The sequence below is a fragment of the Limanda limanda genome, chromosome 12 (genome assembly GCF_963576545.1).
Source record: "Limanda limanda chromosome 12, fLimLim1.1, whole genome shotgun sequence".
In the NCBI taxonomy this organism is placed as follows: domain Eukaryota; kingdom Metazoa; phylum Chordata; class Actinopteri; order Pleuronectiformes; family Pleuronectidae; genus Limanda; species Limanda limanda.
Genome location: NC_083647.1, coordinates 23,456,042 through 23,474,111, shown reverse-complemented (window position 1 = coordinate 23,474,111; position 18,070 = coordinate 23,456,042). Strand labels below are relative to the sequence as shown.

The 18,070-nt window shown below is 39.5% G+C and overlaps 2 protein-coding genes across 2 annotated transcripts; both read right to left on the bottom strand.

Annotated features, from left to right (window-relative positions):
• Positions 1–802: 802 nt before the first annotated feature.
• LOC133015251 (probable N-acetyltransferase camello) lies at positions 803–4,837 on the bottom strand. The gene is made up of 2 exons (XM_061082410.1): positions 4,688–4,837; positions 803–2,505 (listed from the first exon to the last, which is right to left on the bottom strand). Exon 2 carries the CDS (start codon positions 2,494–2,496, stop codon positions 1,822–1,824), a length of 675 nt encoding a protein of 224 aa, XP_060938393.1. The 5' UTR covers positions 2,497–2,505; positions 4,688–4,837; the 3' UTR covers positions 803–1,821.
• A 471-nt stretch (positions 4,838–5,308) lies between these two features.
• slc39a8 (solute carrier family 39 member 8) lies at positions 5,309–17,495 on the bottom strand. The gene is made up of 8 exons (XM_061082572.1): positions 17,049–17,495; positions 15,400–15,562; positions 11,728–11,897; positions 11,494–11,616; positions 10,330–10,476; positions 8,554–8,761; positions 7,397–7,581; positions 5,309–6,594 (listed from the first exon to the last, which is right to left on the bottom strand). The coding sequence occupies exons 1-8, from the start codon at positions 17,280–17,282 to the stop codon at positions 6,448–6,450; spliced, it is 1,377 nt and encodes a 458-aa protein (XP_060938555.1). The 5' UTR covers positions 17,283–17,495; the 3' UTR covers positions 5,309–6,447.
• Between the last annotated feature and the right edge of the window lie 575 nt (positions 17,496–18,070).

Here is an 18,070-nt window from a genome sequence, read left to right as displayed (position 1 = left end):
TTTATTTTATTCTATTGTATTGTATTTTATTGTATTCAAATATACCAGCTGCTATGACGACTTAATTTCCCTTCGGGGATGAATAAAGTAATCTATCTATCTATCTTTTAAGGAAGCAGACGTTAGAAAATAATAGATCAGTTGTTGGTAATGTTGTGTCGTCTTTGTTTCCACATTTTCAAGAATGCACAACTGATGTCAATAAAGTTGAAGCTGAGAGTAATGTTGTTTTTATCCTTTTTTTTCAATCACACTTTTGATATGAAACAGATATTTATCCTATCTGTGATGGGGGGGGGGGGGAATAACAACTTGATGTCCCTCGGCTTCTCAGTATCCGTCTGGAACATGTTCACGTCCTGTGTGCACAGCAGCTTCTCAGGTTCATTACCCAAAGCCCCACATGTTGCAGGATGTTTCAGCCCGAGACCACAACCTCCCCTGGGCCTTGTTCTTCTTCTATTATCGGTTGAACAGGAACCAGACACACACACACACACACTTTAGTGCAGCTATCGTTATTAGGACTTTGCTCTGACTCCCATTCATTGTGGATCACCTAACCAAAACCTTATCTCTCACCTTAACAATGACCAGTTAATAACTAATCCTAAATTTAACCTGAACACAACTCACAGGACTGGGGTTTGGTCCCTGTGAGATCTACTGGTCCTGGTAAGGTCAATGTTTCTAATGCAAAAAGAGATTTAAAAACAGTTTGTCAGAAAAAAAACTGAATCTGAAATATCCCAGACCATGTGCCAAAGGAAAGAGGAAGTGAAGAAGTAGATAAATCTTCAGATGAAAAGAAGAAGTACATGTTTTATTGTGTGTCAGGCGTGTAAATGGGAAATGCATACACATTGTTAATCATGGAATCAAACGTACAGCTCTTTAATCTCAGAGTTCATAAGTGTCAACAGGTTCACAACAGGAGCTGCAACAGCTTGTCAATTAATCAATCAGTAAGTTGATTAGTAAGCTGACTATTCTAATAATATCCAATATTATTTACTATTTCTGTTTTACATCTGTCTATAGAGTCTGGACTGATGATTGGTGGGTCTGATATCTTAAAGGCCTGAGGCAGAGATAGAGCAAGCAGAGGTTTGTTCAAACGTCACTGCCCCCAGACTTCTGACAATCTTCACATGAGAACATTTACTTCACACAGCTTCATCTGGAGACACAAAAATAATTTATACATGTGTGTTTTAAACATGTAAATATGTTTCCCCTGTAATAAGATCAGGGATGATCAATCAGATCAGTGCATCTTTCATTTTACTCTGAATAACATAAGGAAAGTTACAAAATTAAAGGAGCAACTTGCGATCTATTGAATTGAGTTTCCTGTAGAAATGAATGAAATCATTTACAAAATGAATTAATTAACAGACTTTAAAAGAAGCTCAATCAAAAGCAGGCATTGAGAACGTGATCACGGGCAAACCAAACTTTCCTCAACTAATACAGTGGAAGCCGGATATAGTGATGTGTGTGTCTGTGTGTGTGTGTGTGTGTCAGCTTGAGAGACGAGCTGAATTAATGCACTTGTAGCTACGAAGAAAGATTTCACTCATTTAAGTAAAGTATTAGTTATTAGTATTAGTAATAATTAACAGAGAAAGACCTGGGACCAAGGTGATCACTATAAGCAGATTCCACTGTATTACAAGTGACTGACAATTTTTTAAAAGCTTTTGAAAACAATAATGATTTGTTGATTCAGTTGTGCAACGCGTGCTAGAGAAACCTCAGCACTGATGAAACTGGGTTAATGAATGTTAGAGTGGACCTGAAATCGTCTCTCTGCTCGAGTCAGTCAGTTTTCCCGTCTTTCTGTAAATCCAGTCTGTACTCAAGCAAATTGAAGTTCAGGATTTTGGCAGGAAATTCAGGAATAGCAAACTCTCTTATCTTCTGGAAGCCCAGGTTCTCGTAGAGCTTCTGAGCGTCCGTCTGTACCACAGAGGTTCGGAGGATGACGGCTGCGTAGCCCCTCTCACGAGTGAAATCAGTAATTGTCTGACACAGAGTCTTAGCGATGCCCATCCTGCGGTGACTGCGGCACACGGACATGCGTTTCAGCTCCAGGCACCCGGGCGCCTCCGGGGCGGGGAGGCACGCCACTGTGGCGACCACCTGGCCATCGCTCTCAGCCACCCAGAAACCAGAGTCCTTCTGGCTCAGGTAGGTCTCACTGATGCTGTTGAGGTCCTTCTTGAGGGAGGAGTCGATGTACTGGTTGAACATGTAGACCACAAACTGCCGCGCCCCGGCTAGGCACAGGGTGAGAGCCAGGATGGGCAGCAGGAAGGACTTGGAGCTGGTCATGAGAGCGCAGAAGACGATCATCAGCACCATCTGCATGAGCGGCTGCTTCAGGACGTGCATGAAGGACGAAGGGATGTGCTCGCTCATCCCCATGGTGAAGATCTCCTTCACTGCCTCGGAATCATCCTCTCGGTATTTGCGGATCTGAATGTTGGCCATGGCTCAACGCTGCATTTAAATTAAACAAGGAGACAAAAAGTGAGGGAGAGATTAATTTCACTTCATTTAAGAGGAAGAAAATAGAGCACATCTCATATATTAATCAAACAGCTGCAGGTTATTGTTAATTAGGGCCCGAGAACTGATCAAAGGTCAGGTGAGGCCCTATTGAAATTGTAAGGATTATTATTATTATTATTATTCAGGCAAATTAATTGGCTTTTTGAGGGCTTTACCATGCTCAAATTCTTACCAAAATTTGCAGAAAGTTAGAAAGTGGTGAAAATTTACGTATTCTAAAGGAATTTTCAATGGGCGTCGCAAAATGGCTCAACGGTGCCCCCCCGAGACCCCTGGAACGTGTTCACATTGACCGGTCTTCACAAAAATCGATATACAGGTGTATCATGACCAGACAAACAAAAAAGTCTTTAACAGGAAGCCTGCTATTTTGCATTTAGTGGCCATTTTGGACATATTCCACATTTTTACTTTGAGGTACTTGTACCAGGGCTTTCATCGGATCAACTTCAAATTGAGATGAGTGTCATCACAACAAGATGGAGTTTTTTATTGGGATCTCTATTAGCTAAGCTTTCACATACACGACCCATACATTTTATATTTGTAATAATACATATGCTTTTATAATTGTTATGGTTCTACTTGGAGTCATCACACCAGCAAACAGAAACAAAAGACCCCCTGTTAATGTTGTGAGGAGCAACAATGATCAGGGACCCTGGTGAACTCAGGCCGAGCCCTAAAATACGGGTTGAATTTGTCATTGAGTCTCAAAAGAATAACCTTCACACTAGTGTTTCAATATTTATACAAACAAATAGTCGTATAATAAAACGCTATCCTGACAGATTTGATCTTGAGGTGTTTTTTCCTGCATTTATAAGCTCCATCAGGATTTTATATATTTATATATGAGTGATTTCATGCGTACTGTCTGATGTTATGTAACAAAGAGAGCTCAACACACTGCAAATTCAGAAAACACTTGGAAATAGATACAAAAAAACTTGTGCACATAAAGAAAACAACTTTGATGACACAAGTTCTGTTGTCCTTTTCGATATTTGCAGTATGTTGAGCTCTCTGGGCCACCGTACTTTCACAATTTCACATTGGAATGATGTCACTTTGGGACAATTACAGTGTGTTTGTTATACAAATTAAAGAGGCAGTAACTTTAAGCACTTGTTTTGGTACCTTGTTTCATTTGTGTCTGTGAATCTGACACCAAACAAACTCACAAACACAACAACTCAAAAACAACAACTCTTGTTTTTCTCTACTGATCTGTGATTATTGTGCACATGTACACACTATATACCTCTCCCAAAATGTACAAAGTTACCCAATTTTGAAAAAGGTTGACAGCAGAAGAAAGAAAATTGCCCTTGACCTGATGTAAGTTTTTGTAAACAACTGTCAAAAAAAATAAAGAATATAAAAAAACAACAACAACTATTTGTTCCTGTAGTCTGCTCTAGTACGTTATTATTAAGTTATGGGAAAACATTTAATAAAACGGTTTCTTTTTCAGAATACTCATTTGAAAAGTCTGGATAATTGTACTTTTAAGCCTCTAAAATGTATTGCGGAACATTTCTGAGCCTTTTTTAAAATCATAAATGTATTTGAATCATGTTTAAACCGGTATTCCTAGATTTGTCTATGATGTGATATTTCCACCCTTGTCTGTTTGTTGCTTTATTTTATAACAGGATTATACAAACACACAAATCCTGCAGTTCACCTCTATAGGGAAATGTGCATTTGTCAGTAAGACACACATCACGATACATCATTGTGTGATTGATTTGCAGTTTATCGATTGTTGAATAGTAAATCGTAGAGTATTATGAGATACTCTATCACAACTGGTCGTGTAGTGTGAACTGGTTTGTGACGTGAACGGACAAATCACTGCCTCACACATGGGTAGGGTCTAAGGTCAACACCTGCTGTTATAAACATGTTATTCACCATCATCCATAATTAAACATGACAATATCTAGTTCATGGATCAGCTGCTTCCTCCAAATCCAAACCAGACACGACTTCCATTCCCCTGGTTAGCTAACAGCAGCTAGCATCGGAGCTAGCAGCCGATCTGAGAGGAGAACTGGCTCCGAGGTGGATGTCAGAGAGGAAACACGGAACAGAGACACTTTACCTGTGGGTGTGAACTCCTGGAAGTCGCCTGAGGACGAGCTGAGAGAAGCGGAAGCTCCTGGAAACTCAAACAACTCGATTCATGCTGGAGTCGGTTCGTTTGTTTGCGATTCACCAAGAAGCTGTAGGCTTGATGCGTTCAGGGACGCTCGCCACAGTGGGAAAGGGGACAAGTCAGTATGGTCTTCAATGTAAATACTGTTGTTTTGTCTTGTACTTGTACCGGATGTTGTAATTTGTGTGTACACAAAGTGGGTCACATTCCACATGTACCGGATATGAAGATAAGAACAGGAGGTGGTGCAGGTTAGGTTTATTATCCACTTAGCTGCTGAATAGTTGACTGAATACGGACTTTACGGTGGGACGTGAACGCAAATAAGGCTACTTCCTCTTTAATGCTGATTGGCTGATGAGTAAATCAATATTAAAACGTGTCCTTAATATTCTTCATTTGACATTAGTTTAAATTAAATAATAAACAAATAAATACACAGTTTTATAAAAAGAGATATCAAATAAATTGTCTAAATAAATATGATTTTGTATTAAAATATTTCTGCTTTCTTGCCTTGTTAAGATATTTAATTATATTTAATAAAGATACCAACATGAAACCATATTCTTACAATCCGTACGCACCGTTTTATTGTACATGGTAAAAAATAAACTAAAATGCATACAAATGGAAAGAGCTTCTGTGATGCCCCCAGGTACAATTTGAAAAACATTTTTTGTTTTCACAATAAAATCTGGGAGACTAAACACAAAACGAAAATCACGTCTAAAATTAGTTTTTTTTTCCAAAGAAATCAAACTTCAAAAATATCTGAAACAAAAATCTGCATGACAAGCACCAGTGTCCCCCGAAAAATATACAGACAGACTTTGTTTCTTTTACTATATAATCGCTTACCTCTTTCTCGTAGTAGGTCATGAGAGATGTCATGTTTAACACAAAATATCATAAAATCTAATTTACAATAAGAGCAAAATTTGATTTTATTTGGGCACCTTTTTTATATCCTATTTTCTATGTTCACTGGGGAAAAAATTTGGAGTGACTCACAGTTGGTTTCAAATATATATGTATTTCCTGTGGTTGATTATTTTTAAATCCTATGTGATACATAAGCCTTTCGGGTGTGTGACATATTTTGGTCCATGTCTTTGTGTATGTTGGAACACTTCTGTATAGAACATAGGAAAGGTCAACTAGGACAGTTGTATTTTGAGCTACAGGAGGCATCATTCCCACAAAAATATGAACATTTTCCAGTGTCTGAAATTTGGTCGGCAGCAGAATACACTCTGTGAAACATGCAGATGAAAGAGTCCAGCGATACGACCTTGAGAAAGAGCCAGGATCAAAACACAGAGGTCAAACTCTGATGCCATAACAGCCCGAGCAACGGCTGCTGCCACAACAACTCGTTAAAAGTTAGTTTACAAAGCAGCAGCGCTCGGGAACAACACAAGGAACAGATGTCACAATATATGAAGACTAAAAAAAATAATTTATTTCCCCCTTAAAATAAATTTGTCTAGATTTCATACATCAAACGATTGTAAAGATTTTTTTCCCTTTCATGGAGTAAACATTTTACTAAATCAACAGTAGAAAGATTTTTTAACAAAAAGTCCTTTACACATTTAGTTTTCTTTGTACAAAACATTCCCTTCACATTCACTGAGGGAGCCGAGTCAGCAGAAACGGAAGCAGCTCACGACTGTTTGATTCCCAGTTCGTGTTCCTCTCCTCTAACCCAGGTTGATCTCGCCTGCGTACACGGTGATCAGCAGAATGATGGCGAACCCGGTCAGCAGGCCGGCGTTCTGGATCAGGAAGAAAACGATCTTGTCGGAAGTCCGGCGCTGTTCCCGGGCGATGTTGTCCATCTCTGGGAACTGGGATTCAAAGTGACACACACACACAAACCATTAACTAGCAATATGAGCGGGTCTGAAGTAGTTTGTGGTTTTATATTTTTGTTTTAGTGTTTGCATGTCTCTTTCTCAACAAATCCTATAAAAACCAAAAGCAGCTAAGAAATGATCTCAAAAACAACAACTCTTTGTTCCTGTAGTCTGCTCTAGTACGTTATTATTAAGTTATGGGAAAACATTTAATAAAATCTGTTTATTTTTCAGAATATTAATTTTAAATAGTCTGGATAATTCTACTTTTAAGCCTCAAATATTTCTTCTGAGCCTTTTTTTTTTTAATCACAAATGTACATATTTTTAATCATGTTTAAACCAGTATTCCTTGATTTTTCCAAAATGTGATTTGTGCCTCCGTCATATTTTCACCCTTGTCTGTTTGTTGCTTTATTTTATAACTCTGAACCAATTTCCACCAAACCAGATGAACCCAATCTAGTTTAATGACCAATAAGTAATTTAAGTTATCAGACTTCATCCGTTACATCCGTTCTTGTTTTTTATTACTTCCATCAGAACTAGATAATCATGTGTGGGATTGTTTGGCCTCGTTGGATTGAGGCTTTTTTTAAACTTTGGTTTCCACAAAAATTGAGAAAAACTCCAGCTCTATCCTCCAAAGTCCCTAAGGCCCTTTTGCTTTGATCACACTTGGATTCTAACGTTATCATAAAAACAATTTCATTTACATCACAACAGGAAGCCATTTTTTTATTATTATTGTAGCTACTACGTGATTATCCTCAGATAATGTAATCTAACTCACCATATCCGCCAGCGCAATATACAGGAACATTCCTCCCGCGATGGCAAAGATTGCGTTGGGGGCAAAGTTGCTGCCCAGCAGAATTCCAAACGCGAGGCCGACGTAACACGAAACCGCCGACAGCAGATTGAAGAAAATGGCTTGTGGGATGCTCATGCCAGAGTTCAGCAGGATCACAAAGTCTCCTGCAGAGGGAACAGAACACAGCATTGATTAGAGGGAGTGAAACCAGCAGAGGGGGGGGGGCAGGACGAGGAGAGCATTGATGAAACTTTGCTCAACAGACAAACTGTTTATTACTACAAATGAATATCTTATAGCAGTAATAATACTCTCTGTAAAGCAGGTAACGGGTACTTTAGGGTTTTTCTTTAGGTTTGAGGTTAAAGTGGTAAAAGGTGAGACTTTTCTGACCTAAAGTAAAAAAAAGTTATTGAAGGTTTAATTTTACTGCAGAAATTATTAAAAATCTTTTTTCACTTCTATTTACAGAGTAATGATTCTAGCTGTGTGTGACAATACCTGTTATATCTCTAACAATACACGTTATGTCTGTAACAATACATTTCATTGCTCTTTTACGTGAGGCATCTTCTCTGAATTAAGTGGAAAATGTAGGTATTTTCAATTTGAAGACACAAATAAAGAAAAAAAATACACATTTTTGGTGCAACTCTGCAGCTCGTCAGGAGAGGGCGATAAAGATTATTGATTCTGAGTGGGAACTTTAGTTTGAATTGAATAGTTTAACCTTAATTTCCCAGTTAAATTCCACTTTCAGTAGAAAAATCCTCTCAATCTGACTCATAGAATCAGATGTATTTATCTCCTGCATCTTCTTGCATCAGTCCTTCACTGAAAACATGTTTTCATGACCGCACCAGGCGATCAAATGGAAATATCCTAAACGTCTTTGGCGAAAAATCCAACCTGATGTTGTTCTGGTGTCTTTTGTAACTTTAGAAAGAAAACTTGTCCGTAGATGAGGTTTTGTCCTTATTTTCTATAAAATTTTAGACTGTAATGCTATGAAAAGAACGCCTTGACCATGACTTTCTCTCTTAAGACGAGCTAAATTTTTTCCATGACAAGTTAAAAATAAAACTTTGTGAGTTTACAGTGCGAGGTTTCACGATTTTCCTCCGTTTATCTCTCACCCAGCTCATGAGGAAACTCCTCACACACGATGGCTGTGGACGTGCTGAACCCGGCCAGGATGGACACGGTGAACGAAGCCCCGATGGCCAGGCCGTCGATGAAGTTGTGCAGCGCGTCGCTCAGCGTGATCATCCACGCCACCGTCTTGATGTGAGAGACGCGTTTCCCACGCAGCCACTGGCACATCACACCCGAGTCCTGGGCGTCCTGCGGAGGGACGGGACGGGTGAGGTGGAGAATGGCAGTTTGATTTTTTTAACTCAGGAAGTCACATGCAAATAACGGTATGGTACAGTATGTGGATTTAGTGAGCCACAAAGATAACACGCAATGATACTGTATCTCTGTGTTTCAAACCCAAAGTTCACATCCGGAAAAATAAAGGACAAAGTTGAAAGTTTTGCTTTTTCGCCACGATCTGGTCAACACCAGGTGAAGGCATTTTTTGCCTCAATATCAATATCAAATTACGATGGAATCTGAGAACTTCAATTCTGTTTTATTAATTTATTAATTTAATACAAAGCAAGCAGCTCAGGGAGGCTGGAGTTGGGGCTTAGAGCTGATGTTTAGCAGGTAGAATGGACGAACTAGAATATTAAAATAGAGAATAGGTTCTTGTTTTAAGACTCAAAGGGAAACCAAGGGGCAAAACAAACATCGAATCAAATCAGAGTTGGGCAGACAGATTGGATGATGGATTAATAATAAGGTCCCTTAGGGAATGAGATATTAGCTCCATAAATCTGCTGGATTTCTTTCATCAAGATCCATTTATTAAATCCTGGATCTGCCCCCTGAACCATTTTGTGTAATCTTGCTCACAAAAAAATAATAAATAACAGGGGAAATAAAAACTTCCTTTAGCAGAGGAGACAATGTAATGGTAATATTTTCTATGAACTACATTTACCAATCACTCTTCTAAATGTTGTTCAGCGATATCCAAAGTTATTGTATTTCATCCTCATCATCACTAACACGATTTTAAAATAAACACTGTGAGAAAATCTAACAATCGAAAGGCTTTAATTAAGACAGTGCCTCCATCTTGGCTCTAAAAAATATAAAAGATGCTGATTATCAAAGGACAGGAAACCTTGTCCCCTAAAAGGATGGTGCAGACTTTGCCACAGAACTCTTTAATTACAGATAGAATGGCACAAGTGTGGTTGATGGGAAACCAGAGAGCCGGCGGACACAAACAGAACCTTTGCAGTTTGGTTGCAGATCGTCTGCGGTGACAAAACATCCGTTCTCTCAGCCGCCGACTAACAAAGAGTCTTTGTGCTCGGCTCAGACAATTCCAGCTTTTACCGGGAGAAGAGGGATCTGAGGCCGACGGCCTGGTTTCACTGGTTTCACTGCTCGATCCCTGTGTCACTGCCACGTCTGTTTGTTTAGTATTTTTTATCCCTTCAAAGCCAGACTCCTCCGTAAGACTCCAGAGATTTCACCGTTAAACATTAACCGAAGCTCTAATCACCCCGCGGTACCTCATCGGCTACGGAAGTTTATTTTGATTTACTGTCCCTATTAGCACAGTTACACTTTTTGACCCATAAAGAGATTAAATCACACACTTCAGTTTATAGTCCGTGATCGATTCAGATAAGAGCTGTTGGAGACAGCGCGTCTCTGGCTTCTTTAAAAGCTTATCTCGAGACTCAGCTACTTAAACAAAGGATCACTGAGTGCATGGGGGCAGAGCTGCAGGTTAATGTCACGTGTGCATCAGGGATCATTAGTCATTCCATCATGAGTGTGCTGGGTACCTGAGAATCTCGGCTCAGGCTGCGCTTGTCTAAGGCGATGGTGCTGATTCCAGTCAGAATGATGGCGTCACTCTTTTCTGTTATGTCTCCATTCTGAAGGGAGTTCTCCTGAGTCGACTCTGCAGGAGCGAAGTGGCTGTGGCCGTGCTGAGCAGGAGACAGGTGTGCACAACAGAGGAGAAAACACAGGTTCCGTTAAAGACACTTAACACTGTTAATGAGTCAAATGACAAAAATGTCTTGTTATCTGCAGGGAGTTGATCATAAACCCGAGTACAAAAAAAGTTTAAAGATTATCAACACTATGACAGATCAAATAGTTGTCGAGTAATTTCACACAAAACCGCAAAAGTGAGCAGGCTGAGCAAGAGACATGAACAGTATAAATATTAGAAAAAGTGAGCAAATATGAAGTAAATAGTGAGTAAATATATATTGTTTTTTTATTATTATTATTGTTTTTCTTATGTGTGGTGTTTTTATTGTGTTTTTATGTTTCTATGTTCATTGTATGCACCAATAACTAGAGCAAATTCCATGTAGGTGTAAACCTACTTGGCAATAAATACCTTCTGATTCTGATTCTGATTCAGGGAAATTCGTATTCTGTTAATTTCGTTGTTGAAATATCCAGAGTAAGTCTTGACCAAAAGTAGTGAACTGACTGACTGACTGACTGACTGACAGGTGCAGTTCAATTAGAGTTTATTCAAAGCTAAGCTAATTGACTTCATATATCATCAGACACTAAAGTGGATCTAATATTTTCATACAAATCTTGGCCAAAAAGAAGCACGTAAATCTATCAAACATTTTCCTTCCTACACTATGGACATATTTTACCTTTATTTTACTTTAAATATAATAAATATTAGGGTTCTATAAAACACAGACCACATTCTCACAAAGTGTCAACTCGCTGACACTACCGCCTTTGACCTTGACGTAAAATGATTATTTTAAATAATGAGCACGGGTTCTCATTAAGTGTTATTTCCTGCGGCAGTCAGCAGTTGGAAGTGGAATCATCCCATAAACCTGAGCTGTGCAGTGGCACCTTTACAACGGAGATATGAGGATACTGTTACCGGTCTGTAATAAATGGAAAAGTGCTTTAATAAACAAAAAATAATAAACAGACAATAAATCCCTCTGTGTCGTTACCTCGTGATCCATCCGCAGAGCCAGTTTCAGAATCTTCTCCACAAAGAACAAGAGATAAAAGCCTCCGAATATTCCCACTGCATTCCCCACATAGTTGTCTCGTTTGGGATCAAAGCCCAGGGCCTGTGGAGGGACAGGTAGAACAGCTCAGTTTCTTATAAATGGAAACCTCTTCTAAACATTCTGTACGAGTCGCTGAGCCGAGGAGTGATGCTGTGCCTCTCTCTCTCTCACCTCTGGTATGAGCTGAAGGACGGCGTTGGAGAACAGCGTCCCGATGGCCAGGCCGATGAAGTAGGTCAGCACTTTGGGGAAGTAGGACTTCTTGGTGAATGGAATCAGCAGGAGGCCGAGCAGAGACGCCAGGTTGATGACGGTGACGGCCAGGAACCCGTAACCCCACACTGCCAGGAGAGAGAGGACAAACAGCTGTTGTTATCCAATCTTTAGAATCATGGAGTTTCTCTGTATTTCATCTGGTGCTTTGACTTTGTTTTGGCGGCGGCAGGGATCAAGTTTGTTTGTATTTTACTTTTTCTTTTTCGCCGTAGGTTCTATCACCTAGATCAGGGGTGTTCAACGTTTTTCAGGCCAAGGACCCCCAAACTGGTGGAGAGATGGAGCAGGGACCCCCTACTATATATATTGTAAAAAAATGTGTTTTATATTAAACTGGGCCTAGTGCCATGTATAAACATAGCTACCCTGTTATTGTGCATTCAATACTAAGCTATTCAAATACTACACAGGATCATATATTCATATTTTTATTGTTGCATACAAAACTGAGCTATTAAAGTAATTTACAGATTCATGTTTTTATTTTAAACATACATGTAGAAGAGACAGTGAATCCTCAAGCTGTCTGTGGATGTAACACATACTCCCACATTAGTGAGATGTCGGACCCTGATGGGTAGCACACAACTTATCTAATCATGGACGGATGGAGGTTGTCAGGCAGAGGGTCAAATCAGCCTCACAATATGTTGGATGCATGTTAATGTGTATTTAAAGACATTTAAATTTGTGGGAAAAAAATTGGTTTGAAAATAAATAAAAAGTTATAAAAAAATTTAAAAATTGTCTAATCAACCAAAGATTTTGCGACCCCCCTGCAGTACCTCCGCGGACCCCCTGTTGAAGACCTCTGATCAAGATTATCCATCATCCAAAACACTAATTCTTCCTCTTTTGACTAATTCTTCCTTCTGGCTACAGTGTAAAACACCTTCAATGCACCAGAGGATTTATTTTCTATGGTAAATGTAGAAGCTGTTATTAACCCAGTGTCCTCCACCATCACTGCAGTGGATCCACTGGTGCCCACATTGAAGACCCTCACTGCGAAATAACCACATTTGAAATCTCATCACATTCTCCGGCCTGTGGGTAACACACGAGTTACAGTTTCTCACTCACAGTCTTATTAATTATCACCGACACGGCAAGAAAGTTCTGACGCCGGACGTTTCATCTCGCAACAGCATGTGTTCTCAACCCATATTGGCTGATGAAGCATTTTATTATGTTTTGTTGAATTAGCCTCGAGTTAGCAAACTTTTCCTGTAATGCAGAAACTTTGGAAACAACGTAGAATTTAATTTAATCCCGACACAATAATAACAATTGTCGCAAATCCAGGAAAGAGCCAGATTTAGTCCCCAGACGAGCCGACCTTCATTCTGTTAAATCACGGCTCGAGTCTAATATGACGCAGTAACACATGACAGATGTGCAGCTCGACAAAAAGACACAAAAACACTTATTTATTTGCAGAGGAGACATTCTGGTGGAGGAACCAGCAGGAATTACGAGCGTCAGACTGAACAACAGGCACAGTTGGTTGTATCTGTGTCAACAGTCCTGGGAGTGTGACGGGAAAAGTGAGAGGTCAGTGTGAGAGGGAGTCACTCCAGGACAGGGGGGGGGGTTCTATAGACCTGGGTCATACTCAGCTGAACTGTCTCAATATTTGACGAATGAAATACTGACATCGCGTAAATACAGACATATGATAATGTGAAATACACAGTTCAGTTCAGGTTCACGCTCAAGATTAGAAGGTTAAAGTATTTTATTTTATTTTTAGTGCAGTATTTGCCAGGAAAGCAAAGTTTAAAAGGATTTCCACTGAATGTAACTTCCATGACGATATATCTGTAATGTAAACTCTTTCTGCCTCATTTGAACTAATCAAGTTAAACTATTAATTGATTTGTCTATTGACAAGTAGTTAACTGACTATTCAATCTATATTATAATAATTGTTCCAGTCATTTATTAAACAACTCTCATTACTTCCTCAAGTTGATGTTTATATCCATGTCTGTCCACATTCATATAATACACATGTACGTATGTAGTGAAGACTCACAGTGACCCTCAACCACTAGATTCGAGTCAGTGAACGACTTCAGTAACAGACGCATTGAAACTTCCTGTGTGACTTCCTGATCCGTCATGTTCCCAGGACGTGAGATCGTAGAGATCTGGACTCGTCACATTTCACCAAGTGGATGTTTGTGCCAAATCTGGAGGGATTCCCTCCGGCGTTCTCTGAGATAACGCGTCCATGAGTCCAAAACCGTACGAGTGAATTTTGGCCAACAAATTCTAATCAGTTCATCTTTGAGTCAGAGTGAAACCTTTGTACCAAACTTGAAGAAATTCCTTTCCGCCGTATTTGAGATTTCGCCTTTGTGACATTGGAACCGAAGAACAAACTAAAAAACGCCTGCATCCCTGTTTGCATTCAGCTGCCTGGAGTTTCCCCAAAGGGCCAAATATTTGCTTGTTGGTCAAATATTTGGTGGTTTCTTGGTTAAACAAAAAGTTCTTGTGCTTTTGAAGGTTGGTCAGATAACGCAAATCATCATCTCGGGTATTTTATCAATATTTTCTGACATTTTATAGACAAAACCAATAATAGAGAAAACAATTACCAGATCAGTCAATATAATGTATAGTTATACCTAAAATATCAGTATAGGCATCAGTCCTCTACAAAGAATAAACAGAAGTGAGCCGACTACACTCACTTTCTGCTTCACTGAACTAAAACCAACAATCCAATTCAACAGTAAATCCTCTTTTCCCCAAAAGGGATCATGTTGAGTTGTTGAAACCGTTTGGATTTAAAACCAACGGAGGATGTTTGTGTTGCTGTCGAGTTCATTTGCGTGACACGTTTAACTGTTATTGAAATCAACACGAAATATAACAGAAACTTCCACGAGCAGGTTGCAGAGGATCCTGTTGTAGAAGCGGCGCCTCAACACTTCGCTCCCTGGAGCCTTGACTACAGTTCACACTGGTCCACGTGTGACCCACTAAACCAAGGTTTCTAACACTTGACCTCTTGTCACTTCAAAATCAAAGAGTTTTAACGCTCGGCCTCAAGATTACTTCAAAGACTGGAGCCCTGACGAAACCAAGTGGCACCATTGACCTTGAAAACAACCTCAGAGAGACCCCCCCCTTACTCGTCACTCAGAACTGAAGACTGCTTCGTCTTCAAGTTTCTACAACCAGTCAATTCATTATTCCCAGTTTTTAGATGATAGATTTAGATGCATGATCTGAACTGGATCGAGAACCTTCAGAGAGGAGTTCACAGTGACTCAGCTCTGAGGTCGGACCGAACCCTCGACCTCACATCTCAATGAAATGCAACTTCAGCCAATCAGTGTCCGGAATGCAAAACATCCTCTTTGTTGTTTTAAAGGATCCACAAGAGAGAAAACAAATATCTATGAAGATTTTAAAGTCTTTTCTCCAGCACCTTTCTGTAACTGTGGATAAAAAGCACCACCAGAGTGAATTCAAGGAAACGAACCCGTCATGACCTGTGAATTATTTGAGCAGAGGGGGCGGGGGGGCAGCAGTGGAGATGAAGCAACTCACCAGAGTAGTCGGCCGACGCCAGGGTCTCGGACTCAGAGTAGGGGCAGGAGGGCAGCAGCACCTGGGTCAACACGGCCGGACAGATCGTCCCCAGATGTCCGACATTCAGCTGACTGACATTTCTGATCCCGAACCGGGACAAGATCTGCTCGGCTGAGAGACACTGAGGGACACAGAGACATTTGAAGATTAAACAAAAATAGTTTCTAAATCTGTCTTTTGTCTCAAATCCATCTTCTTCTATTTAAAATGTTCTCATATTTGTCATTTTTGCGTGTTTATAAGTCATCTCGAATTAATTTTGTGCATATTTTTGTATGAAATCTGTTTTCTAAAGCAAGTTTTAATATTATAGTTGAAAGGGGACAAAGCATTGTCTGTTAATGATGTTAATTATAAAGCTAATCGTACCACAAAGTAGAAATCAGTACAGAAAAGGTTAAAACAATGATTATATTCAGGGATGTGCATGTTAGATTGTTATTATGAAGCTTAATTCAGGATTTTATTTATTAATTTACTTCTGAAATCAAAACATATGAGCCACAGCAACGAAGAAAAGAGGGAATTGATACAAAAAAATAAATAATACCAGGAGAAGCTCTATGTGAGTCATACTACAGAGTACAAACGAGTAGAGAAAAGTATAAAGCTTGTAACACAGAATTGAGTTGTTTTTTTTATCATGTTGTTGATCATTGAGAAAACCTCAAATGCATGAAACACATCTTAAAGCACATGAAGAAAATGGGTAATCAGTTCAAATGAATGGGGAATTAGTAATAAGGAGGCTATAGGATAATAACTCTACTAAGTAGAAATGAGAAAAGTTTAAAAAAAGGTTATAATACATATTATTAAGAGTTTATTGCAAAAACTGAATTGTTTATCGACCATGTTTCATCTAAAAGAAGCTAAAAAGTAGAAATCAGTAGAGAAAGTGTTTAAAAAGGTATTCAGGTATATACATGTTCATTTAATGTTGTTATGAAACTTAATTTTAATCATGTGTGCATTAATAAATAATAAAATGCATTATTTACTTCTAAAATCAAAACCTATGAGCTTCAGCACTGACAGAAATGTGAAACCGATATAAAAATATTAAATAATAACAATATTCATGTTAGAAATAAGCAATTAGTCAGACAATGTTTCAAGCTTGAACTACAACATGTAAAAAAAAAGGTTATAATACATATTATTAAGTGTTAATTGCAAAAACTGAATTGTTTATCAACCATGTTTCATCTAAAAGAAGCTAAAAAGTAGAAATCAGTAGAGAAAGGTTTAAAAAAGGTATTCAGGTATATACATGTTCATTTAATGTTGTTATGAAACTTAATTTTAATCATGTGTGCTTTAATAAATAATAAAATGCATTATTTACTTCTAAAATCAAAACCTATGAGCTTCGGCACTGAAAGAAATGTGAAACCCTTATACAAATATTCATTTTAGAAATAAGCAATTAGTCAGTCAATGTTTCAAGCTTGAACTACAACGTGTTAAAAAAGTTTATATGAAACTATTTTATTAGTGGTTAATGGATGAACAAGTTAATTTAGCACTGAAAGCATCAACAAGCTCATTCAGTTCCTGTAAATCAGAATCAGATTGTTAAGTTATGTATAAATGTGAATGCTCACTTCTTGGTTCTCCAGAGGATTGTGCAGGAACACGGACTCGGACCTGCGGGCGGAGATCAGCAGCAGCAGATCCTTCAGGTCCTGCGTGGAAATAGACGCGTTTTCTCCATAAAAGTGTAAAATATCCTGGAGGAAGTCGAGTCCTGCTCCGGGTGGAGGAGCCAGACTCCGGGTGGAGGAGGCCAGCAGCAGGAGGCTCAGGAGCAGGAGACAGCATGTTCTCACAGGAAGCATGTTCTCACAAGGCTCTCACAAGGCTCCTCTGGGTGGAAGAGCTCCTCTCCTTCTTCTTCTCCTTCTTCTTCCCCTTCTTCTCCTTCTTCACTCAGACGTGGTCATGGTTCCTTGCTGGAGGAGCAGAATCAGGTCCATGAGGAAGGAGTGGGGGGGGAGGTTTCTGCGGTTCTCCCTCCTGCGTGGCTCTGCGTGAATCCTGCGGGGTATGAGTGAGGGGGAGGCCCGGGTTCAAAGGTCACAGCGCACCGTCAGGGTGGAAGGAGGGGGTGGGAGGGGGGGGGGGGAAACAACATGGAGGGGACAAACCGCGTGCACTCTCAGTTTCTATGCACACACACACACACAAACACACACACACAGAGACACTAACACGCATGTGCATGGGAGAGTGTGTGCAGAAAGCATGCAGATGTGCAGCGCAGATGCAGATGTGCGTCCCTTTGGTCAAGTGGGACACAGCTGGAAGTTAGAAAACACACACACACCCACACACACAAGCATGAAGATCAGTACATGTGAAACCCCTGTGTGTAATTTAAAGGTCCGTGACGTCGCCTGGTGGCCGCTGCTGGTCACTGCAGGACAAACAAAGCAAAGGGTCTTAAAATCACTGCTTCAGCTGCAGGGTTTGTTTCCAGGGACGGATTCACCAATAAGATCATTTACTAATCAAAGACAATTAATACCACTGAATGATGCCTTATTTTTCTATATATAAATGTCTCCTTTTATACTTTTAAATACTAACATGACTTTGTTTAACATTTCCCTTTATAGCTTTAAAC

Bases quoted from the DNA above. Each gene is read 5' to 3' on its own strand.
- slc39a8 (XM_061082572.1), bottom strand. From the start codon at position 17,282: ATGCTTCCTGTGAGAACATGCTGTCTCCTGCTCCTGAGCCTCCTGCTG. The intron at 7,582-8,553 runs GTGAGAGATAAA...TTCCCTCTGCAG, and splicing joins GGAGTTTCCTCATGAGCTGG to GAGACTTTGTGATCCTGCTG. The intron at 6,595-7,396 runs GTGAGTTAGATT...TTTGAATCCCAG, and splicing joins ATATTGCGCTGGCGGATATG to TTCCCAGAGATGGACAACAT.
- LOC133015251 (XM_061082410.1), bottom strand. From the start codon at position 2,496: ATGGCCAACATTCAGATCCGCAAATACCGAGAGGATGATTCCGAGGCA.